Source organism: Vicia villosa, unplaced genomic scaffold, assembly GCF_029867415.1.
Source record: "Vicia villosa cultivar HV-30 ecotype Madison, WI unplaced genomic scaffold, Vvil1.0 ctg.001753F_1_1, whole genome shotgun sequence".
Lineage (NCBI taxonomy): Eukaryota > Viridiplantae > Streptophyta > Magnoliopsida > Fabales > Fabaceae > Vicia > Vicia villosa.
This window is the reverse complement of record NW_026705716.1, coordinates 95,135-120,275: the sequence shown is the minus strand read 5'-3', so window position 1 is coordinate 120,275 and position 25,141 is coordinate 95,135. Positions and strand designations below refer to the sequence as shown.

General features: G+C 35.3%; 1 protein-coding gene across 1 annotated transcript; it reads left to right on the top strand.

Annotated features, from left to right (window-relative positions):
* On the top strand, positions 1–22,478 carry LOC131636466 (fatty acyl-CoA reductase 1-like). Its single transcript, XM_058907069.1, has 10 exons — positions 1–113; positions 188–291; positions 373–575; positions 683–783; positions 877–1,078; positions 1,177–1,338; positions 21,194–21,275; positions 21,386–21,655; positions 21,741–21,868; positions 21,966–22,478. Exons 1-10 carry the CDS (start codon positions 35–37, stop codon positions 22,117–22,119), a joined length of 1,485 nt encoding a protein of 494 aa, XP_058763052.1. The 5' UTR covers positions 1–34; the 3' UTR covers positions 22,120–22,478.
* The last annotated feature ends 2,663 nt before the right edge of the window (positions 22,479–25,141 follow it).

The following is a 25,141-nucleotide window of genomic DNA, read 5'->3' as shown; positions in this document are numbered from 1 at the left end:
CATAACTTGAATACCACTTCTTTTCTTTTCTCTAATGAACTCTGGTAACATGCAAGACTTCTTCAAGGGAAAAACTATTTTAGTTACTGGCGCAACTGGTTTCTTGGCAAAAGGTAATATACAATCATTTCTATAATAAAATAAATCATTTAATATTTATTTCATTTTAATTTACCTATATGTGCAGTTTTTATCGAAAAAATACTAAGGATCCAACCAGAGATACATAAACTTTATCTACTCCTAAGAGCTTCAAACTCTGATTTGGCTGTACATCGCTTGCAAACTGAGGTTCATCAATTAATTACACAGAATTAAACTAAAAAAAAGACTAATAGAAATGTTTTCTTACATGTAATCGTCAATTATCAGGTTTTTGAAATTGATTTATTTCGCGTACTTCGAGGCAATTTGGATAAAGATTTTAATTATTTCATATCAAAGAAGGTAGTAGCAGTTGCAGGAGATGTTGCCATTGAAAACTTTGGAATAAAAGATGAAAATCTTAAAAATGAGATATTTGAAGAGATAGACATACTTGTCCATTCTGCTGCAACTACCAACTTTAATGAAAGGTACAATCTAATTCTCTTAAAAAATGATTAGTTAAATACTACAATTAGCTAATTACTTAGTAGTGAAATGAATCTATTAATTTGAGTAATACTTCATTTCTGTATAGATTTGACATATCTATGGGAGTTAATACAAAAGGAGCTTTACATGCATTGAACTTTGCAAAGAATTGTCAAAAACTAAAGGTTTTTGTGCATATATCCACCGGTAATGTTCCGTACGGCAAAAATTAGTGATTCGTTTCAATTTTTTTCTGTAATTTATTTTAATTGATTACTAATTATTATTTGTAACTTCTAGCATATGTGTGCGGAGATGCTAACTATGAAGATGGAATTGTAAGAGAGAAAGCATTTGACATGGATCAATCTCTAAAAGGGAGTTCAAAATTAAACATACACAATGAAATGAATTTGCTGGAGAAAAAAATAGCTGAACTTCAAGCAATGAATGCAGATGAAAATACAACGAAATTTGCCTTGAAAGATTATGGAATTGAAAGGTTCTCTATTCTCGTAAATATGATGAGTGGTTATTAGGTTATATATCTAATATATATTTTTTGTGATCTAATTTAAATTATATATAATGCAAAAATAGAGCAAATTTGCATGGTTGGCCAAATACATACGTATTCACAAAAGCAATGGGAGAGATGCTTTTAGTGCATCATAAAGATAATGTACGATTGATCATTATTCGTCCAACAATGGTAACTAGTACAATTCAGGATCCCTTTCCTGGTTGGATCGAAGGTCAAAGGTATATCATTCTACCCTCACAAATATTTTTTAAATTAAAATATGTAGTTAATTTTTTGCAATATAATTATGGGAGATTAAGAGAGAGATGATTTGTTTTCCCTATTTTAGTTGTTAATGTTGAGAAACAAATTTGAGTTTTTTAAGCCCTCACATTGCTTTAAAAAGGGAAAGTTGAACACTTTATAAGCGAGAGAAATCATAAAACATTTGTTTTAAAGTTTTGAATATGTATATGATGTCGCTCTCATTTGTTTGGGTGAGTTTTTTAACTTTTGGTGAGTCTTTGACCCAACGTGGATGTCCTCACCCCCAAGATGAACCAACAGTGGTATCAAACACTGGCTCGAGTCAGCGACCTACTCCACGTATCGAAAGTCGACTTTCGAACATGGTGGCGGTTATGCATCGTGTTCCATTGAAGTGCCTGTGACGTCGTAGGGGTGTCATTCAACGACAGAACACATATGTGGATAAAAGACATGCATAGTGGATGGACTAACACTGGTTGTCTTAAAGTCTTAGGTGAATATATGGTATCACTTTCGCTTAATTGGATGAGTTTTTAACCTTTAAGTGCATATTTAACCCAACCTTTAGGTAGATTATTTGACCTAATATAAATGCTTCTCTTCATGATGATCCAACAATATTTTTTTGGAAAAGTCAAAATTGCATTCAATAACAAAGCACAAGTTGTGCTATAATACATACAGTGTAAAACAATACATGCAAAAGAACACACTCCCACTTAAGTCACAAAAGAAACGAATTAGCAATGTTGAATAAGTAATGTTGTGCCCCTAACAACAATAAAACATCCATAGTAATAGTAGTGCAGTCATTGACATCAGAACCAACAATAATACAGAACTCCACTTACAATAGTATAAACAAAAATCAATTATAAAAAAATACCAAAATCATAAAACATCACCAATGTTAATGGTTTTGCCAAAACATTGGGCTTCAAACCTTGTCCAAATTATCGATTTTGCCTATATCCTCGAATTTCTCGCATTAACAAATATACATACTTCTAAAATTTGAAATCAAAGGTACTTTCTCTCTCTAAGAAGTGTGTCTCTAACCTCTCTCTACGAAGAGGGTTAGGGGTGGGACGCTGATGCACGAACGACGGAGGAACGAGAGGAACGGCGGCGGCGACGGATGGCAGGAGGTGCGACAGAATCGGGCGTTTAGAAATTTGAAACCTTCATGGGACACATTTCCATTGGGGGATGTTTCAATAATCAGGGCAAAAACATTTCCAAGGTGTCTTCTTTTTACTTCTCTGAATTTCCAGATCAAACTAAGGCTAAGGAACTCTTTGATCTATTTTGGTGCATTGGACGAGTGGTGGAGGTCTCTATTTCACCAAGAAGGAACAACATTGGGAAGAGATTTGGATTCGCTAGATTCATAGAAGTGGAGGACGAAAGGATTTTGGGGGTTAGGTTGGATAATGTTCAGATTTTAGGGAAGAAGATCCATGCCAATGTACCGAGATTTTCAAGGGGCATTAAAAGAGCAGGGGAGACGGAGGATAGGCATAGGGGAGGTGGTCGAGAATCCGAGCAGAAACAAGGAGGACATTCAGAAGGAGCGGCGGGGTTCAGAGGTGTAGAAGCGACGATTAAGGATAATAGAAGTTATGTAGATGTGGTGGGAAAGAAGCAAGCTTTGGGGGATACTCATAAGAAGGAAACGTTAACATGGAGGTACAAAGCTAAAGACGATAGAAGGCTGAGATTTAATAAGGCGTACGTGGGGCGAGTCAAAACTCCTGGTTCAACATATAACATTCAAACGCAATTTGAAATGAAGGGTTTCTTCGCGATTAAAGCAACACCGTTGGGAGGAAACCTCTGTTTGCTTGAAGAGATGGAAGAAGGCTTTATTGAAGAGTTGATAGGAGAAGGCGAATCGTGGTGGAAATTCTGGTTCTAAGATATCTCAAGGTGGAATGAAGAGGTGGTTGATAAGAGCAGGGTGGTGTGGTTAAGCATTTTTGGGGTACCGGTTTTGGCTTGGAACGTGGAATTCTTCAAGATGTTGGCAGAACAGTTTGGTTCTTTCATTTGTGTCGACGCTGAAACGGAGAAAGAAAAATGTTATGATATTGTAAGGGTGATGGTCAGGGTGGATATGGATTACAAATTCGCAGAGCGGATGGAAGTAGAAATTGACGGCAAGGTTTTTATTCTTCAGTTACGGGAAGACAAGGTGGATGCTTTGAGAATTAATCCAGGTAATTGCAAAACTCAAAACTCTGGCTCCGAGTCTTCGGACTCGGAAGGATTCTGTCTTAATGATATGCAGGTGGGAAAAGCCAATTCAGTGAGGGGAAATTCGTATGAGAGTATTGAGGAAGCCTCGGTTAATTCAGTGGAGGGATTTTCAAAGGACAACATTAAGGAGTTTACGGAAGATGTTTTGGCGTCGTATGGTGGTAATGAAGGTATCGGCCGAAAGATCATTTTGGGTGAAGGATTAAAGGAGGGTGAATGTATTGGAAATTCTGGGAATTCTGACACGGCTGTAGATGCGGCTTGTAGAATACAGGAGGTTCAGAATTCTGAGAAGGCATTAGAAGCGGTGGGACTGTTTGATAGTTTAATTCAGAAACAATATATGGCAAAGGAAAACAGTGATGATAAGGTGGTGCTACATCTATCTGCTGAGTCATCGAACCAATCCTTTGTTAGGTGCAGTGTGGATTCTAAAATTGATTCTACGGCTAGAAAGGTGCTTAAAATGAAGAATTTGTTAGATTGTGATATAGCTGGTGGGAGAAGGAAGGGAGATGTGCAACAAAGGAAGGCCGGTAAGTCTACCAATTTTAGGAAATGCAAAGGGGATGCTTCAGTGAGAACAGGATTGGTGTCGGACAGTAGGGAAAACGAAAATAGTGATGATAAAAAGGTGTACTATGGTCAACATAACGAAGAGTTGGATATTTTTAGAAGTAAGAAAAGACAATGGGAGTTTTTGGATAGTAACTATCGTGGAAAAATTTTATCGGCAATAGAAGCTTTTGGAGTGGTAGATGCAGAGGGAATAAGCAAATTAGAGAATCGAATAGAATGTTTGGAGAATGGAGGAAAGTTGTCAAGGAGGGAGAAGAAAAATTGTTTTCAATGATTATAGGACCTTTGAATATAAGAGGGGGAGTAAATGCGCTAAAAAGAAGGAGAATAGATGCTTTGATTAAAAAGGGAAAGGCGGAGATATTTATGATTCAAGAGACAAAAATTACTTCTTTGAAATAGGAAGTGGCGAAGAGTTTTTGGGTCTCATTGGAGATTGGGTACTCTTTTTCCAACTCTATGGGAAGGTCGGGAGGTTTGTTAATTCTGTCGAATGCGGGAAAGGTGGAGGTCATCAATAGTGTTAAAGGAGATGGATTTTTGGGAATTAGAGCGATGTGGAAGGGTAATTGTTACTATGTTGTCAATGTTTATTCGTCTTGCGAGTTGGTTAAGAAGAGATCTATGTGGAATGAATTATTAAGATTGAAGGATTCCTTTGTTGATGGAGATTGGATTATAGGAGGGGATTTTAATGCGATTAAAGATAGAAGGGAGAGGAAAGGGAGATCGGGGGTGGTGAATAATCTTGAAATTAATTTATTTGAGGAGTTCATTAACAAAAGTCTTTTGGTGGATGTTCCGTGTAAGGGGAAGAAATTCTCGTGGTATAGTGGTGATGGCAAGTCGATGAGTAGAATCGATCGGTTCTTATTAGCGGGTAATGTGGTGAGTAGATAGGGTGTGATTGATCAATTGATTGGGGATAGGAATATTTCTGATCATTTCCCAATATGGCTTGTGGTGGACAACACGAATTGGATTCCGAAACCTTTTAGATTCAATAATGAATGGTTTTCTTTTGAATCCTTTTTGGCCTTTGTGGAGAAGGAGTGGGTGACTATGAAAGTTTTCGGGAGAGAAGATTTTGTTCTTAAAGAAAAGCTTAGGCTTCTAAAGGATAAGTTGAAGGTGTGGAATAGGGAGGTCTTCGGAAGGTATGATTTGGAGGTGGAAGGAGTTCGAGAACTGAATATGGCCGACGCAAATTTGGAGGCGGTTTTTGATGATCTTCTTGATGATAAGTTAGAAAAAAGGAAGGAAGCGACTAGTAGGATATGGAGGAATTTTAGAATTAAAGAAAACATGCTCTTACAAAAAGCTATATTGAGGTGGGTTAAGGAGGGGATGCTAATAGCGGGTTTTTCCATAAGGTCATGAAAGAAAAGAGAAGTTTTAATCATTTAGGTCCTATTGCTTCGGAGGGGGGAATGGCGGTTACAGTGGAAGAAGTGAGGGAGGCGGTGTTTAATCATTTTAGAGATAAATTTGTTGAAGTGGAGGAGAATAGACCTTTGTTGGAAGGTGTTGACTTTAAGAGTAATAGTGAGGAGATGAAGGCGAATCTTGAAAAATCGTTTCTTGAAGATGAAATTAAGGAGGCGGTGTGAAGTTGTGGGGGTGACAAATGTCCGGGCCCGGATGGTTATTCGTTTCTTTTTATTAAGAAATGTTGGCATTTTATTAAAGAATATTTTGTGCTTTTTTTCAAGTACTTCTATTCCGGCAACATTATTTCCAAAGCTACTTCTTCTTCTTTTTTGTCTTTCATTCCTAAGACTACCAATCCGTTATCTTTGGATGATTATAGACCCATTTGCTTGGTGGGTTGCATGTACAAAGTAGTGGCTAAACTTTTGGTGGGAAGGTTAAAGTGTGTTCTTGATAGAATTATTTCTCCATGTCAAAATGCTTTTGTGCCCGGTAGACATCTTTTGGATGGAGTTCTTGTGGCAAATGAAGTGGTGGATTATGCTAGGAAGGAAGGGAAAAATTGTTTGTTGTTTAAAGTCGATTTTGAGAAAGCATATGACAAGGTTAGTTGGAGTTTCCTAAGGCACTTGATGAAGAGAACGGGTTTCAGGAGGAGATGGATGGGATGGATGGAGATGTTGGTTTTCAATAGTAATATGTCGGTCCTTGTTAACGGAAGCCCTACTAAGGATTTTGGTGTGTTTAAAGGATTGAGACAAGGTGATCCTCTTTCACCGTTTCTCTTTGTGTTGGTAGCAAAAGGTCTTTCGGGTTTGGTGAGGAAATCTATAGAGATTGGGGAATTTGGGAGCTTTGGTATAAAGAATTCTTGTTGGGTGGAAATTCTCCAATTTGCGGATGATACTCTATTGGTGGGGGAAGGAACTTGGAAGCATGTCAAGGCGATAAAGGGGGTGTTAAGGGCGTTTGAGATTGTTTCGGGCCTCGGTATTAATTATTATAAAATTAAATTAATTGGTATTAATACAAGGGGTTCTTTTATGGAAGCCGCGGCTATTTTCTATCTTGCAAAGTGGAGGAAAGCAATTTTTATTTTCTTGGGATACCTATTGGTTTCGATCCAAGAAAGGATGTGACTTGGAGGCCTTTAGTGTTGAAGCTAAAAAAGCGTCTCGGGAGTTGGAGAAATCGGTTTCTTAATTTAGGAGGTAGAATCACGCTTTTGAAGTCCATACTCACCTCGTTGACTATTTTTACAATGTCGTTTTACAAGATGCCTTTGAAAGTCGTGAAAGAATTTAATAGGATTCAAAGTAATTTCTTATGGGGAGGTTTGGAGGAAAAGAGGAAGATTCATTGGGTGAGTTGGAGGAATGTTACTCTTCCTTTTGATAAAGGGGGAATCAGGGTAAAAAACATTGCGGTTTTTAATCAAGCTCTTCTTACAAAGTGGATATGGAGGATCCTTCAAGGGCATGAATCTCTTTGGTTAAGGGTGTTGAAGTCTCGGTATGGTGATTTATCTTCTTTGATGTACGGTACGTTTGGTTCAAAATTTCCTTCCTTTTCATCTTCTTTGTCTCTTTCTTCTTTATGGTGGAGGGATCTTTTGAAAATTGGGAAGAGTTCTTTTAGGGATCCCATTGTAGAAGGGTGTAGTTTTGTCGCGCATAATGGGTATACTATTCCTTTTTGGGAAGCTATTTGGTGGCGGGGAATTATTTTGAGGGATTTTTTTCCGGAGTTATGTGAGGCTTCTTGTTTGAAAGGGGTGTCGGTAGCGGCAATGGGAGGGTGGTTAGAGGGGAGATGGAAATGGGGTGATTTTGGGGTTTTCGTGACATTGGAAGCGGAGAGGGTTGTTACAGAGGGAATTTTTCGGTTGAAAGAGGTGTTGGCCATTTTTGGTGGAGTGGGGGAAGGGAGAGATGTCGTTTCATGGAATTTTAATTCCGATGGAGTTTTTTCGGTGGCATCTTGCTCTTCTTTTTAGGGAAAATTTTTCATTCCGAATGGGCCTCCTAACAAGTATGATGAGGCTTATGGGCTTGTTTGGAAGGCGGAGGTGCATTTCAAAATCAAGGCGTTCGGATGGAGACTTCTTCTTGATAGGATTCCGACAAAGGACCATTTGGTGTATAGATGTATTACTTTTCCTTTAGATAATCTAAAGTGTATTTTTTTATGGATATGATGTAGAAAATAGAAACCATTCTTTTTTTGGTTGTCGGGTGGTGAAGGATATTTGGAAGGAGATAGCTCTTTGGATGGGGAAAGAGGTTGGTTTGGAGGATGGATGTTTGTCGAATTTTATGGATTGGCATTGTTTCTTCCGGGATAAAAAGGTTAAGAAAAGCAAGGTGGATGTGGTGTGGTTAGCTACTACTTGGACGTTATGGTTGGTTAGAAATGGTGTTTGTTTTCGGGAGGCAGATTGGAATTTTAACGATACGGTTTGGAATATTAAGTACACGGCTTGGAAATGGTCTTTTTGCGGGAAAATTACACACTCCAATTATTCTCTTTATGAGTTTCTTAAAGATCCGCTTCTTTTTCTCTCATAAGTTTATTTGGTTGTAATTTTCTCTTTTTGTGCGGATTTTCCCGTTTCTTGTGTTATCGGGTTGGAAAACCCTTAGTTCTCCCTATCAATATATCTTGCTTACACAAAAAAAAACAACTATACATACTAAGGCATGTCCCCTGATTCAACCACCACTGAGATAGATTATAGCAACGGCTACTAGTTTTAATGTTGATTCACTTCCATGACAACACCTCACTTTTTCAAGCATATTATCCAAGAATGATTCAATATTAGGAAATAACTTTCCATTTGTTGCCTTCAAAATGCTAAATATAAAGGCAAATCAGACCACAATTACTCGTTGAGAGTAAATTCTCCCGGTATTTATCAGTCCCATGAATAGATCAAAATGTTGTTGGTGGTATTTGATAAATTATATTTTTGTAGGATTTTGAGTGGAAAAACTATTTTAAGTCTCGTTTTGCACTATACTTCTACTAGTAGATGAACATTGAAATACTCTAGTTTTATTGAATTCACTATACACATCTTGCTTACAACTTAGCATTACAAAACCTTTATATAGGCTTGAAGGAAACTGGCAGAGAATACAATAGGTTGGTAATCAAGATGAGGACTCTTTGGTTCTCTCAATCTTAATGATACAACTCTACCACAAGTCTAAATAAAGACAATAATTATAATGTGATGGTTACAATTTCCTCATAATGCTTACTAAAGATAGTGGTAGTTACAACACATTAATTTTAACACTCCCCTTTAAAGTGTTGCTCTTTAACTCTCATTGCTTCTCTAAGTTGCTGAAATCTTCCTCTTGGTAGTGCATTAGTAAAAATCTTTTCAAGCTGCTCTTGTGAACTGCAGAACATTTACTGCACATCCCCATCTTCGATCACACTTCAAATGAATTGGTGTTTTATATTAATATTTCTTGTTCGAGTGTGGAAAATAGGATTCTTCGCCATGGCTATTGTTGATTTTTTGTTACAGTGGAGCAGCATACACTCTTCTTGCTTTTCTCTGTTATCTTCAAGTATTTTTCTCAACTATAATGTGTGTTGTGTAGCCATTATGTATCTCATAACTCTCTTTGCTGCTCCAAGGTGTAAGTTCCTCGAATTACTCATAAATCTTGAAAGTAAATCGAAAACAAACATTAAGTCGGGTCGTGTAGCTTTTAGATAAAATAGACTTCCGACCAAACTTCTGTACAAGCTTTCAACTACCAGATTTCCACCGTCTTCCTTCAATTTTTCATTTACTACTAAGGGGATATTAATTGTTTTGGATCCATACATGCCGGATTTTGAGAGAATATTTTCAGCATACCTTCTCTGACAGATAAAAATTCTAGATTTTCTTGATATACCTCGATACCAATAAAATGATGCAGCAATCCAAGAGCAATCATCTCATATTTTTTTCGTCATTTCAATTTTGAAATTTTCAATCATATTTTTTGTTATTGCTTGTGTACAATAAATCATCAACATATAAAGCAACAAGAAGAATACCATTTTTACCTTGCTGTTTCACATACAAGGTTGGCTCACTTTGACTTTTGATGAATCCTTGCTGAACAAAGTAGTCATCGAAATCATTGTACCATGCTCTAGGGGCCTGTTTTAACCCATAGAGTGTTTTCTTCAGCTTCTAAACCCACTCATCTTGGCCATGAGTTCCAAAAGACTTTAGGCTACTGCACATAAACTTGTTGTTTTAATTCTCCATTTAGGAAGGCTGATTTCACATCAAGCTAGTGAAGAAAGAAAAAACACAATAAGGGGGGTTGGATTGGGTTTTTCAAAAAATAAAACAAATAAATACACGTTCGGTTATCCTGGTTCGTTTGAACTCAAACTACTCCAGTCTACCCTATTATGGTGATTTCTCCTCTCTCTCTCTCTCACGAGGTCTTAATCCACTAATCAAAACTTGAATACAATAACACTTAAACAACCGTCTAAGTCTTCTCAGGAACAACCACAATCTGGTTTTCTCAAGGTATTACAAATACAAACTTATATCTTGTGTGTGTTAACTAATTACTTCTAAAAAGCTATATCACAATTGTGATGTATACACAATATTTTAGCACAATAGAAATTAATAGATAAAAATGATTGAATAGATTTAGAGCGCTCATAGGATTTCGTGCGTGAGAGTTGTACCAATCTCTTTAGTGATGTCCTCTTTAAAGAAATATTGATTAAAGCTATTTCCAAAAATAAAGATTCTATCCACCATAATTAGGTTCCAATCGTTACTAATTGATCTTGCATTAAACAAAGTAACGTAATTCAATCTTTTGATCATCAGAGTATTCGTTGCAGCTTTGTTGGTGCTTGTAGCGTTTCAGTATCATAACTTCTTGTTCTTGTAAACTTCCCTTTCAGAGTATTAGAACTTCTTGTTCTTGTACACTTCTCATTTACACTATATAATCTTCTTGTTCTTGTAAGTTTATCTCAATCATTAGAACTTCTTATTCTTATAAACTTCTCTCAATCATTATAACTTTTTATTCTTATAATCTTCTCTTAATGTAGTCTTCTGCTTCTGAGAGATCACTTTTATAACTTTGTTTTCTACTTAGAGTGCTTCAGAACTTCTACATATTGAATCAAACAATTAGAGTGCATATTTTTCCTTATTTAAGATTATGTATTTGTTATCATCAAAACTATTACAAGGATGTAGAACCAAACTATGTTCTAACAGCTGGTATAGGTTCTATTCTTTCTGAGTTATTACTGCAATAGTTGTTCGTACAATATCCAATCTTGCAACAGGGGCAAAAGTTTCATTATAGTCAATTCCAATTTATTGTTCATATCCTTTTACTACGAATCTGGCTTTGTCTCTTTGAATTGACCCATCAAGATTACGCTTCAGCTTGTAAACCCATTTTACACCAATGGCCTCTTTGGAATTTGGTTTGTATACAAGCTACCATGTGTTGTTTTTTTTCAATTGCAGCTATTTCTTCTTGCATAGCATTTTTCCAAATACTTTGTTTTTTTGCTTCTTCAAAATTTTCCAGTTCGACAATACAAAAATTGCATCTTGCATAAACATCACTTAAATTATTCATTTTTATAGGAGTTCAACTAGGAGATGCTGAACTCGAACCCGGTGAACTTGAGGGACTTGGTGAATTTGAAGAACTCATTGAACTTGGCGATGGTTGCTCACTTCCAACTGCTGGATTCTATTGTTCCAACACTACAGGGTCTGTTTTTCTTCTTTGTTTTCTTCCCAATTCCAAGAGGTTTTCTCATTGAATATGGCATCCTGGTTGATGATGACCTTTCCAATTTTAAAATTGTACAATATGTAGCCTTTCGACATAGAACTGTAGCGAATGAAAATACATTTTTCACTCGTTCCCTCCAGCTTTGTTCTCTTATATTTCGGAATCTGAGCATAGCACACACACCCTAAAATTTTATGATTGTTCACCGACAGTGTTTTTCCATTCCAAGCTTCAAATGGAGACTTTTTCCATACGTCCTTTGTTGGACACCTGTTCATCAAACACATAACAGTGTTAACGGCCTTGGGCCAAAAGATTTTAGACAAACCTTTTTCAAGTAGCATTGATTTTTCCTTCTCCATCACTGTTTGATTTTTTCTCTCTGACACAACATTCTGCTGTGGTGTGTAACCAATAGTGATTTGTATTTCAACACCTCCATCTTCACAAATTTTTTAAAACTCATTCGAGGTGTACTCCTTCCCTCGACCACTTCTCAGCATCTTTATAAATCTTCCTCTTTGTTTTTCTGCTATTTCTTTAAATTTATTAAAGATTACAAACGCTTCTGGTTTTTTTCTCATGAACTATACCCAAGTCATGCGATTAAAGTCGTCAATAAACAACCCAAGTCATGCGATTAAAGTCGTCAATAAACAAGACAAAATACCTATTTTTTCATGAGATAAGGTATTCATTAAGCCACACACATCTGTGTGTACAAGTTCTAATACTCGTTTAGCTCTCCAGGCTCCTTACTTTGAGAAAGGTCACAGGTAGTGTTTGCCTAGCACACAACCTTCGCACACACCATTTTTTTTTCCGATTCTTGGCATCCCATGCACCATCTTATTTTGATAGAGTAACTTAAGGCTTTCGTAATTCAAATGCCAAAGTCTCCAATGCAATAAATATGAATAATTCTCTTCTCTAGCCATCATGCTCACATCTTCACAACAGAAACTTTTCTTCTTTCGAAGTAAAAAATTATGCACTCTATTTTCAAAGTTTAAAGAATCTCATGCTCTAGAAGTTGTTCAATGCTAAGCAAATTTTCGTCTAATTCCGACACATAAAGCCTGTCATATATGACATTTTTTCCCTTGTTTCGGGGTGACTCTAATGTTTCCTTTCCCTTTCACTTCTACGTGTTCTCCATTGCGCAATTTAACTTTTTAAATGAATGAAGAATCAATGTTTATATATGCTTCCTTCTGTCCGTTCATATGGTTGCTACACCCGCTATCCAAATACCAAACATTTTTACCTTCTTCATGAAATGCTTTTTGAGAAGAAAAAAAATTTCCTTCATCAAATTCTCCACTTGCGTACGAAGCATGTTTCTGATTTACAAGATGACAATCCTTTTGAAGTTGCTCGAATCTCTTGCAATTGTGGCATTACGGTTTGCCTTTGCTCGAGCAGTCCTTGTCATAATGAGTGTTACTCTTCCAAATTTGGAACCACTTCTTTGAGGCTCCTTCATGCCATCTTCCGTCATATGTGCCTATACCTCTTCCTCGTTAGTTTCTTCCTCTACCTCTTCCAAATCTGCCACCTCTAGAAGACTCAGCTCTATTCTGTATTAGGGACTTATTTTCACCATTGTTGGGCTGAATGTTGAGTTTAGATTGAAAGGAACTCACAATTTATTTTTCAGAATGTTGTAACATCTTTTCTCATAGGATCTCAAAGACTCCATCAACACTTGAATAGGCATGGTTGATAGATCCTTGGTTTTTTCTAGCACAACCACCATTGTGTCAAATCTTGATGTCAAACTAATCAGAATTTTGTCAATAATTTTGTGATATTCTATTGTATCACCATGGGACTTCATCTGATTCACCAACTCAGGGAGTATTTTGAAGTATTTGTTTAGGCTATCGTTCTCCTTCATCGTTTAATTTTCATAATCTATCTTAAGAGATTGAAGCTTCACCGTTCGCACCTTTGAGTCTCCTTCAAACTCTTGTTGTAGAATATTTCATGTTCTCATAATCCTTGGGAAAATGAATGAAGAGACTCCTTTTTGAATCATCCGGAAAGCTCCAGCATCTGTGATCATCTTTTTCTTCAACTCTTCAAGCCGTTGACTTTAATCTTCATCCTTTTCTTTTGATATTCTAGCCTCTATTGGTGCTAGTTCTTCATACCCGTCTTGGACGAACTCCAAGACATCCAAAGAGATTTAACCGTCCAAAAATCATAATTTTCTCCTTCAAACAAAAGAACTTTAACATTTCTATGAGTTGCAAAAGAGTTGTTTGTGGAAGCCATAACTTTTGTTATTTTTGCTGCAGCGGCAAGGATCTGCAACTATGATACCACTTTGTTGGTGGTATTCTAGAGGTAGTATGTGATAAATTATATTGGTGCATGATTTTGAATGGAAAAACTATTTTTAGCCTCGTTTCACACTATACTTCTACTGATAGAGGAACATTGAAATACTATAATTCTATTGAATTCACTACACTCACCTTGCTTACAACTTAGCATTACAAAGCCTTTATATTGGCTTCAAGGAAACTGACATAGAATACAATACGTTGGTAATCATGATGAGGACTCTTTGGTTCTCTCAATCTTAATGATACAACTCTACCATAAATCAAAATAAAGACAATGCTGTCTAAAGATAATGGTGGTTACAACACATTAATTTTAACAAATATATCAAACTATTGTTATGGAGTGTTGTTGTTACTCCAAACTAGTTGCGAATTTTGCTCCAAATAACTGAAAAAATGGACATTCAAAAAAGATGCAATGTTGATTCTTCCTCTCCACAACCACAAATGCAATAGATGTTCTCTTGACTAATCACTCCGCTCCTAGTTAAATTAATTTTAGTGGAAATTTTATCTTGAAAAATTCTTCATGCCAACAATGGCACTTTAGATGGAATTGATTTATGCCCAACTTTCCTGCAATTTCGGTTTGACACTTTAGAAAACTTAGATGTTAGCACTTCATATTCTTCATTGTTTTTCATTCTTAACAATCTAGATCTCACTATATCTATAATTGCATGCCTCATAACCTTTATTCTTGACATACCACCACTCGGCATACCAAGATACTTAGGACCCGTTTGGTGCGCAGGATAAGAGATAGGATAAGATATCTGTATCATATCCTGTCGCAATCCAGTGTTTGATGACCAACAGGATATGATAAGTTAATCATGAAACTTATCCTATCCTGCCTCATTAGTTCAAATTGTTATCCTGAATATCAGCTGGGTTAGAACCCGGCAGGATAGGATAAGAAAATAACTTATTAATTTATCTCTATAAAATATAATTTAAAATAAAAAATTAAATATGACAAGATATAAATAAAATATAATTTGATATTAAATTAAAAAATTAATAAATAATTTTAAAAAATATATATGATTGTCGTAAGGGTAATTTTTAACTTTTTTTTTTGGAATCAAAGAATATATTATTGATATTAATTCAAAAAACTATACAAGCCCATGGTGATCACACACAATCCAACCATCTAGTAAGACACAGACAACATTACATCATAATTCGAGCTACATGTTGTCTGAACTTCCTAATGTTCCACATCCTGTAAACTATGCTATCCTTAATTCTATCCACTATATTCGTATTATCCACATTATTCTTAAAACAAGTATCATTTCTCATTCTCCTAATGCTATAAATGGTCTCAGTTATACCAACTTTAACTACCATAGCTCTCCAACCCTTCCCTCTAGTTACTGCAGTGATCCAATGGAGTTCATCCTCCCACTTAAGGGGTTTATGATCCACCTCTATCCAATTGAGAATGCTCTGCCAAACACCTTCAGTTTTACTGCACTCAAAGAAAAGGTGATTGTGTGATTCTTCCTCAGCATGACATAAAAGACACACACTCTCCTGCAACATCCCAAACCGTCTCAATCTATCTCTAGTAGGAAGCCTCATATGGCAAGCCATCCACAAACAAACAATTGCCCTAGGTTGAGCTTGATTATGTTGTATCACACTGGTCCAAGACACATTGCTGCCATCAGAATTTAAACAATTGTAGAACTTCGTGGTTACGAATCTACGCTTAGCCTTGGCCTCATTCCAAAGCTGCAGCATATTCATCATATACTCCCTTTGTTTCAAGATACCCTTAAACATCCAACTATTACTATTTTTTATATCATAATCCATGACATCCATGCCTTTTAAGTAATGACAGTTGATCCATCGAACCCATAGATTATCAGCCTTTTCGCTAATGTTCCACAGACACTTCATAAAGAGAGCACAGTTCCACCAATACAGGTTCATAATTTGCAAACCACCCTGCTTATACCTGCTGCAGATTCTATTCCACGCAACTGGGCATTTTCTGCTCTTGACCTCAGTGTTCCCAGTCCAAACGAACTGCCTGCAAAAATCTTCAATCTTCTTAATAACAGCTTTCGTTATGGGAAAGCATTGCATCCAATATTGTGCAATGGCTCGAGTAACACTCTTAACTAACTGAATCATGCCAGCATAACTGAGCAATTTTGTCGTCCAATGGTGCATTCTCCCTAGAATCTTCTCAATTAAAGGCATGTAGTTTTGGACATTCAGTTTTCTGCTCGTAAGTGGCACACCCAAATATCTAACAGGAAGCTCACCCTCAGTAAACCCAGTCATCCGAAGCATCTCTTGTTTCATCCCTTCAGTTATGCCTCCAAAGTACATTCGACTTTTGTTAGCATTTGCAATGAGCCCAGTAGAATTGGTGAATATGATGAAAGCTCCCTGCATAAGCTCCACAGATCTTTTATCTCCTCTGCAAAACAACAATACATCATCAGCAAAAATAAGGTTTGTGAGGCTAAGCTTCTTGCATTGGGCATGGTGGTGGAACTCTGGATTGGTCTGCATGTTGGCCATCAGTCTATGCATATACTCTATTATGATCACAAACAGCATGGGTGAAATGGGATCTCCCTGTCGTATACCCCTATTAGCTTTCAAGAATTTAGTGTGCTCCCCATTGACATTGAATTTATATGACACAGTGCAAACACTAGCCATGATCCACCCAATGAACTGTCTAGGGATACCTATCTCCTTTAATATACTCTCCAGGGCATGCCAGTTAACCATGTCATACGCTTTTTGCAAATCAATTTGCATCATAATCCTTGGAGTGCCATTCTTCTGCTTATACCCCTTAAGTAACTCATAAGCCAAAAGTATGTGATTATGGATATTCTGTTGAGGCACAAAAGCAGCTTGGGTTTGGTTGATGATGCTAGGCAGAACTTTCCCCAATCTGTCAGTCATAATTCTAGACAATATCTTGTAGAATGTTGTGCAACCTGCTATTGGCCTATAGTCCTTAATCCCTTTAGGAGAATCAAATTTGTTAATGAGTGTTACTATAGTGCTATTGAAAGGCTTGTACAAAACTTCTGTATTAAAGAATTCCTGTACAGCTGCCAGTACATCCTGCCTTACAATTTTCCAGCATAATTTGAAGAACTTAGAACCATATCCATCCAGGCCCGATGCTTTAAAATCTCCAATCCCCTTGAGAGCTCTTAGAACATCTTCCTCAGATATGGTGCTAATGAGTTTAGCTCTCTGATCCATATTCAATTGAGGGCCACCTCTCATGGCCTCAATGTCTATGCACTGTATGTCATTACTCTTCTTACCCATTAGCTGTCCATAGAACTCCAAAATTTCAGCCTCTATCTCCTCATGCCCCTAAAGAATGGTGCCATCAGCCTTCATAAGACCTCTCATATTTCTCTTAGCTTGTTTGGCTTTGATATAGGCATAGAAAAAATGATTATTTCCATCCCCCATCCTAAGGCAATCCACTTTTGCTCTTTGCCTTAGAATTTTTTCCTCCAGTTCATTAATTCTAATCACCTCATCAGTATGGTATTTCACTTTTTCAATGATATTAGCATCAAACTTGTTCCCCATATGTTCCTCATGAGCCTGTTTAAGGTCCTCTCTAGCCTTAACTTTCTGCTGTTGAAGATGACTTAGGGGTTTACTGAAGTTTCTCAAAGCAGGCTGTAATCGTTTAAGCTTTTTCCAAAGAACACACATAGGATTTCCATGAATATGCTGCTCCCAAGAAGATCTCACCACATTCTCAAACCCTTCCATATCAATGAGACAATTACTGAACCTAAACTGCCTTTTAGGTCTCCTCTCAGTTTTTGTATCCCATAGATGAAGCATGGCATGATCAGACACTTGTGGATCCAGAATATTCAATTTGCAATCAGGGTATTCCTGGAACCAATCAATATTAGCTAGGATTCTATCAATCCTGGTGTAAATAGGATCATCAGCTCTCTTGTTAAACCAGGTGTAATAATCCCCAAAGCTCTCCATTTCACTGAGGCCTGTACTACCCATCATGTCCTGCAAATCCCTGTATTCTTTCTCTGCCACAGTTCTCCCTCCTAGCCTATCTTTAGCCTTTTCTATGTTGTTATAATTACCAATTACACACCAAGCTCCTTGGAGTGTGCTTTGAATTCTAACAATGTCCTTCCAGAGGACCTTCCTCTCCTCAATATAATTATGAGCATACACTGCAGTTAACCAGAATTTGAAGTTACCATCCACATCAGAAACTCTACAATGCACATACTGGCTGGTCGATTCGATGGCCTGCAATTCTACTTTATCTTTATCCCAACAGATCCAAATTCTTCCATTACCATGATCATTATAGTTATCTATATAATGATTACTCAGCTGTAATTTGTCTCTAATACTACTTGCTTTACTAGCCTTCACCCTAGTTTCTAACAAGATCATAATAGATGGCTTCAAACTAAAGAGACGGGCCCTAATCTCCTTAAGTTTACCAACATTATTCAGGCCCCTGATATTCCATGAAATAATCATGTCACACTGCTAGAGGCTTTTAGAAGGTCATTCAAAACCTCTAAAGCCTCAAAGCCATTCACACATGTTATTTCATCAGGAACTATTTTCTTACCTTTTTCTCTTGATGTCCTCTTTCCCTCTGTCCAGGGTGTTTCCACATTATGCACTGGCTCTTCATCTTCTGCATCCGATTGTTTAGCAGTTTCATTACTCTTGAGAGTTGATGGCTGTACCTCTTCATTGGGATGTAACTCTTTAGGGGGCTTCTGCTTAGGTCTCCAGTACTGATTCTTCTTCACTTGCTTACATTGATGACCTATCTTTTGGCAAACTTCACAAAAACTAGGCTTCCATTCATAATCCACTTCTTGCTTAATCCTTCTTCCTTCAATATCTTTTATGGCAATCTCCTTCACTAACTTCTGAGTTATGTCCACCTCTACCAAGATCCTTGCATATGACACTCTTAGCTTGCTGGTTGTACATTCATCTGTAACCAAAGGGGTACCTATAGCACTCTCGATTTTGTTCAAACTCTTCACACCCCAGAGATGCAGAGGTAGCTGTGGAAGTTTCACCCAAATTGGCAAAGTTCAAAGTAGATCCTTCCTCAAATTGAAATCAGCTCTCCATTCCTTCAATATCAATGGCATATTACGAATTGTATAGGGTCCCTTCATCATCACTGCTTCTCTATCATCGAATGAATTGAATCGAGCCAAAAAGTACCCTTCCTCATGATAATAAAGATCCGGGGTACGCACAAAATTCCAATTCTTCTCCATATAGTTCTTGATTGTGCTCATGCTCAGATCTGCACCTAGCACATACAGAATCAACGCATTTTCTCAAAATTGAATCTCAGTGGTGACATCGTCTTCTTCAATTTCAATCTCCACTTCCCCATTGACAATCGTTGGCGCCACATACTCCATGGTCATCCCCTTTGCCGGATTGCGATTGTCCTTGAGAATATCTACCCATAGCTTCCTCGGCGTTCCTCCCACATTTGTATCAGTCTTGGTAGCAATTAGGGTTTCCGCTTCCGTTCGCACTTCCTTTGCCTTCCCTTCCATAGCATCGCTACTATTTCCCTCCACAGTTCGTTCTCCATTCGTCTCAGTCGAGTTCTCCGGTGGTGTCTCCTCCAGTTGAGTCAGATTTACCGGCGTCGGTGGCACTGTCGATTTTGGCCTCCCCCGACCCCGTTTCGTCATCAGAGAGCGAAAAAGTTTTTTGTGTAATTTTTAACTTTATATATTATAAAAAATTAAAACCTAGTAAATTAAAATATTTAAAACTAATTTTATTTTTTATCGAATTAATTTTTTTTTGCAAGGGTAATTTTGTCATTTATAAATAAAAAACAATTTGATATTAAATTTAAAATATTAATAAATAATTTTTGAAAAATATGTTTGATTGTTTTTAACTTTATATATTATATAAAATTAAAACCTAATAAATTGAAATATTTAATACTAATTTTATTTTTTATTGAATTAAATATATTTTTTTGAAAAGGTAATTTTGTCATTTGTATATTATATATACACACTTTTAATTTATTTATCTAATACATAATAGAATTCATGATCTTTTTCAAAAAAAATTAAAATTATTTACTCGCTAGTGTTAATGAGTTTTTTTTAATTACATAATTTTTTTTACCAATTTATAAATTTTAAAATATTTTACAAAATAATTTTAAAAATATATAATTATTTTACAAGTGTATATATATATATATATATATATATATATATATATATATATATATATATAATGTTATTATATTTGATATATATATATATATATATATATATATATATATATATATATATATATATATATATATATATATATATATATATATATATATATATATATATATATATATATATATATATATATAATGTTATTATATTTGATATCCTGTGTGAACCAAACACATGATAGGATAAGTCTTATCCTGTCTATATCATATCTTTATCGTGATTTATATCCTATCATATCTCTATCATATCCTGCGCACCAAACGGTCTTTAAAGGTTGGGGGAACCTAATTTGCAATTTAACATATTTGCTGCTTCTTCTAGCCATTGTTGGGAAATATTTATACCAACCTGTAAACTCTTGTGGAAATTAACCTTGAGTCCCTTATTTCGAATAACATAAGGTTGGTCTTGATACTACTCTGACCCCCCACATCAGATCTGAATCCAAAGAATCTACACATTACCATGCCCTTCTCCATCAACATGTTAAAACCTTCATATACCACGAAGAAAAGAAAAGACGATATTGAATCCCCTTATCTTAAGCCTCAACTTATCTTCAATTCATTCATAGGACTTTCATTTACCAGGACAGAAACTAATTAATTTTTTATACATTCTAATATTTTCTCCCTTTCTTATTGAATGGTAAACCTTTTCGAAGTCTACTTTGAAGATTATAACTTCCTTGTTTTTCCTGGCCTCATCTACTGTCTCATTTGCAATAAGAACACCATCTAATATATTTGCCTTCCAGACATAAATACATATTGTGTTTTAGATATAACTGAGTCAAACACTTTTTTGAGTCTATTTGCCAACACCTTCGATAATACCTTATAAATACATCCAATTAATAAAATCGGTCTAAAATCTGAGATTTTCCCTCGATTTTGCTTCTTTTGGATCAGCACCACCAAAGAATAATTTGCCCCTTTAACTAACTTGTCATTTTGATGAAATTATGTAACGAACTTGTTCCAAAATTCATTTAAAAACTCGAAAGTTACACCATCCGGTTTCGATAATTATATATAGTGGTGATAATTATATTTTATATATTATAGTGTTAATTGTTTTGATTTGTGATTACAGAACTGTTGATAGTATGATATGTGCCTTTGGCAAAGGGAAGCTACCATGTTTTCTTGGCCATCCCAAGACAGTTCTAGATATAGTAAGTTACATGGTTGAATTCAGATAGTATTGTTATATTTCTTCCATTTTTCCTTATACTTTGCTATAGAGGGAGTAAAACTTAACTAATCGATTGACAATGATACACAGATCCCTGCTGATTTGGTCATCAATTGTATGATCGCCGCCATTGTGCTCAACTCAAAACACGCTCCTGAAAACTTCATCTACAATGTTTCTTCTTCATTAAGAAATCCTCTCAAAATTTCTGATGTACACAACATTTCCCATCAATATTTCAAGAAAAACCCTTGCCTAAACAAAAATGGAAAGCCAATAGTCATCTCCAAAGGAATTGCCTTGAAAAGTTTGGCTGCTTTCAACATTTATACAGAGATCAAATATGTCATGCCACTTAAGGTTTGCTAAAATAAACAATCTGATATTATAGAAAAGTAATATTTAGTATTTTTATTAATTAATCATTTTTTGGCATGTATTCAAGGTCTTAAACTTGGTGAACAAAATGAGTTGTCATTCCTACCAAGATGCCTATGATGATAACTTCAAGAAAATAAGGATTGTGAAACAACTTGCAAAACTGTACAAACCTTATGTGTTTTTTAAGCTAATGTACGTAATTTTCATATCCTTTTTTCAATATTAATACGATAAATTTTATCTACATATTTAAATCTTCATACTCATGAAAATATGATTTTTTTTACAGATTTGATGATACCAACACTGAAAACTTACGAAAGGAAACAAGGGGATATAATATGGAGAATGAGATACTAGAGTTTGACCCTAGTAGCATTAATTGGGAAGACTACATGATGAATACACACATTCCTGGTCTCATCAAGTATACAATGAAGTGATTTCAAAATAAGTACTAGTTCAAAATGGTTGGAAATTTCACTTTAGATCTTGTTATTTGAATATTATTATTGATAATATATGGGCTGTTACTTCATAAAGATTATCCAAATATAGATTTAGAGATATTGCTCTTTAGAGCTTGTTGTTTGGAAATATTGAGAATGGATTGTACTATTTGATAAATTACAAAGATTTAAATATGAGTTTAGATACAAGTCAATTTAGAACTTATTGTTTGAAAAACAAGATCACGGGCACATCACCGACATGTGCTTCGCACGGATGTACTAGAAATAAAATTATATATTTTTTAAAATAGTTTATATTTAATTTTTTATTTTCATATAAAATAAGGCCATTTAAATTATGTTTGCAATTATTATACTATTAATTTTATAAAGTCAAAGCATATAGAATTATCGTATAGGTCATTTAGATTATGTTTGTAATAATAGTACTAATTTATTAATGTGAAAGACAATAGATTAGAAAAAAAAATTACTTTGATAATTTAAAATGTATAAATTTAAAGAAAAAATATTAGTTATTTAAAAAATAGTATTTAATACTTCTTTGTAAACTCGTGGATGCTAAAGAGGATCCTGAAGGTGAGGGATCAAGTGCGACACATGACATATTGGGAAGCTGCTGTGCAAAGGGGAAAATTTATTACTTCAAATATGTACCAAGAACTGAGAGGAGATTTATAACACATGGATTGGAAGAAGTTGTTCTTCTCCAACTATGCAAGACCAAGAGCAGTGTTTATTCTTTGGCTTACAACTAGGGGGATACTTCAAACAAAGGACAGGCTGATACGATATGGTATTAATGTTGATGCTAACTGTGTTTTTTGCTCAGCGGAGGAAACAATGAACCATCAATTGTTTGAGTGCAGCAAAACAAGTGAAATATGGCGTAACGTTCGTACTTGGGTTGCATATAGCAGGGTCCCTTCCACTTGGACTAATGAGAGCACATGACTCATCACTGAGACGGGGAAGAAAGGATGGAGACGAGACATTCTCAAAGTTGCCATTGCAGAGACAATTTATGTTGTTTGGAGAATGTGCAACGGATTGATTTTCAACCAACACATAATGGATGATACCATTACGAATATGATAAAGAAAATTATAGTTTTGAGATGTCTAGGATATAAGAAGATTGCCACTCACATCAATAGAGAAACTCTATGCATTAAATAGTTTTTGAGTAGTTGGATAGTTTTCTTGGTTCCTGGATCCTAGAGGATCGGTTTGTAGTTCATGGTTTTTGGATTAATAAAAGTTTCTATTGCTCCAAGAAAAAAGTATAATGATTTCTCAAATTTTGGTGATATCATTATATTTTTTTTATCTCTTGCATATTATAAATCATATCATATAAAGTGTATATTGAAGAAACATGTATTATGTTTGAACAAAAGATTGTCTACAATATTATATTAACTAAAATTTCGTAATTATCTATCAACAAAAAATGTTAAATATAAAAAATGTATAATTTATTTTTTTATGATGTTTTACATAAGCGGTATAATTAATATTTGTGTATAAATTTTTACGTATATGATGACTTCCAAGAGACAATCAAACTTGAGTAACAACTCTAATATATATATATATATATATATATATATATATATATATATATATATATATATATATATATATATATATATATATATATATATATATATATATATATATATATATATATATATATATAATTAATTATTTTTTTATATTTTTAATTATCCTTCTGATAAAAGATTTCCTTTCAAATTTAAAAGACACAAATTTCCTTTGGTTGTTTCATTTGCACAACTATTAATAAAAGTCTCACTCAAACATATTGGATGTATCCTATATATATATATCATGAGTTATTTCATGTACAAATATGTGTTGTCATATCAAGGGTTATTTTTATGAAAGGGTTGGATATATGGGTGACTAATGATAATTGTGAAGATAGATATAAATACAATATCAAATTTATTCGTATCACTCTTATAGTGACATTAACATAGCTATCATGCTCGACTTCGTCATATTATGGAGTATAATTCCTCGTTATATACAGTAATCAACAACAGCAACACCTCATCAACGGTAACAAAATTATTATAGCACCATATAGTATCAACTCAACGTCTTAACTTCATCAAATACATACTTACTATCTACAAACAAACACCACAGTAGAATACATACTAATTTAGTAATTACTCGGTTTACTTCTTGTTCTCTGGCACGACGTCCTTATACCAACAATCTTCTAATTCCAACATATAAATCGAGACATATCGTTTTTGTGAGATATTGGATTGAACTCTAGTATGGCCGAAGGGTAGCTTCTTGGTTCGACAGGGTTAAGCATGAAGTCGAAGGTTGTTCACATGCTTGTGTCGAAGATGCTAGGGTTGTTAGCATGTTAAATTAGGTTTTAGTGTTTAAACCCTAATTTGTTAAGTTAGCTTGTTTATTAAGTTGGCTTGTGTAATGGGCCTTGTGGAAAAAGCCCATTAGTTAGTATGTTAGGTTTTATTATAAATAACATACTAGTCTCTCATCATTGCTAAGCTGCAAATCCTAATTTAGGGTGAGAGAGGTTATTTGTTATTCTTGTAAACTTGTAATCTTGTTTTAAGAGAATGTAAAGGAATAGCAGTTATAACAAATTCTTGTGTTCCTCTTCTTCCTTGTCCTTTATTCATCCCTTATTTTATACTTTGTTCGTGGCATTGAATTCACAACAAATTGGTGCGGTGAGCGTGGAGAAGATGCTTTCAACAAAGTATAAGATTGAAAAGTTCACCGGAGTGAATGATTTCGGTCTGTGGCGCTTGAAGATGAAAGCCCCACTGGTTCAGCAGGGTTGTTTGGAAGCGTTGAAGGGAGAGGCAGCCATGAATGCAGAATTGACGGCAGCGGAGAAGATGAATATGATCGAGAAAGCACACAGCGCAATTTTGTTGAGCCTTGGTGATAAGGTTCTCCGGAAGGTATCAAAGGA

Excerpts from the sequence above, each read along its gene's own strand:
- LOC131636466 (XM_058907069.1), top strand. The coding sequence starts at position 35 with ATGAACTCTGGTAACATGCAAGACTTCTTCAAGGGAAAAACTATTTTA. Across the intron at positions 114-187 it reads AACTGGTTTCTTGGCAAAAG|TTTTTATCGAAAAAATACTA; the intron begins GTAATATACAAT and ends CTATATGTGCAG. Across the intron at positions 21,276-21,385 it reads CCAAGACAGTTCTAGATATA|ATCCCTGCTGATTTGGTCAT; the intron begins GTAAGTTACATG and ends AATGATACACAG.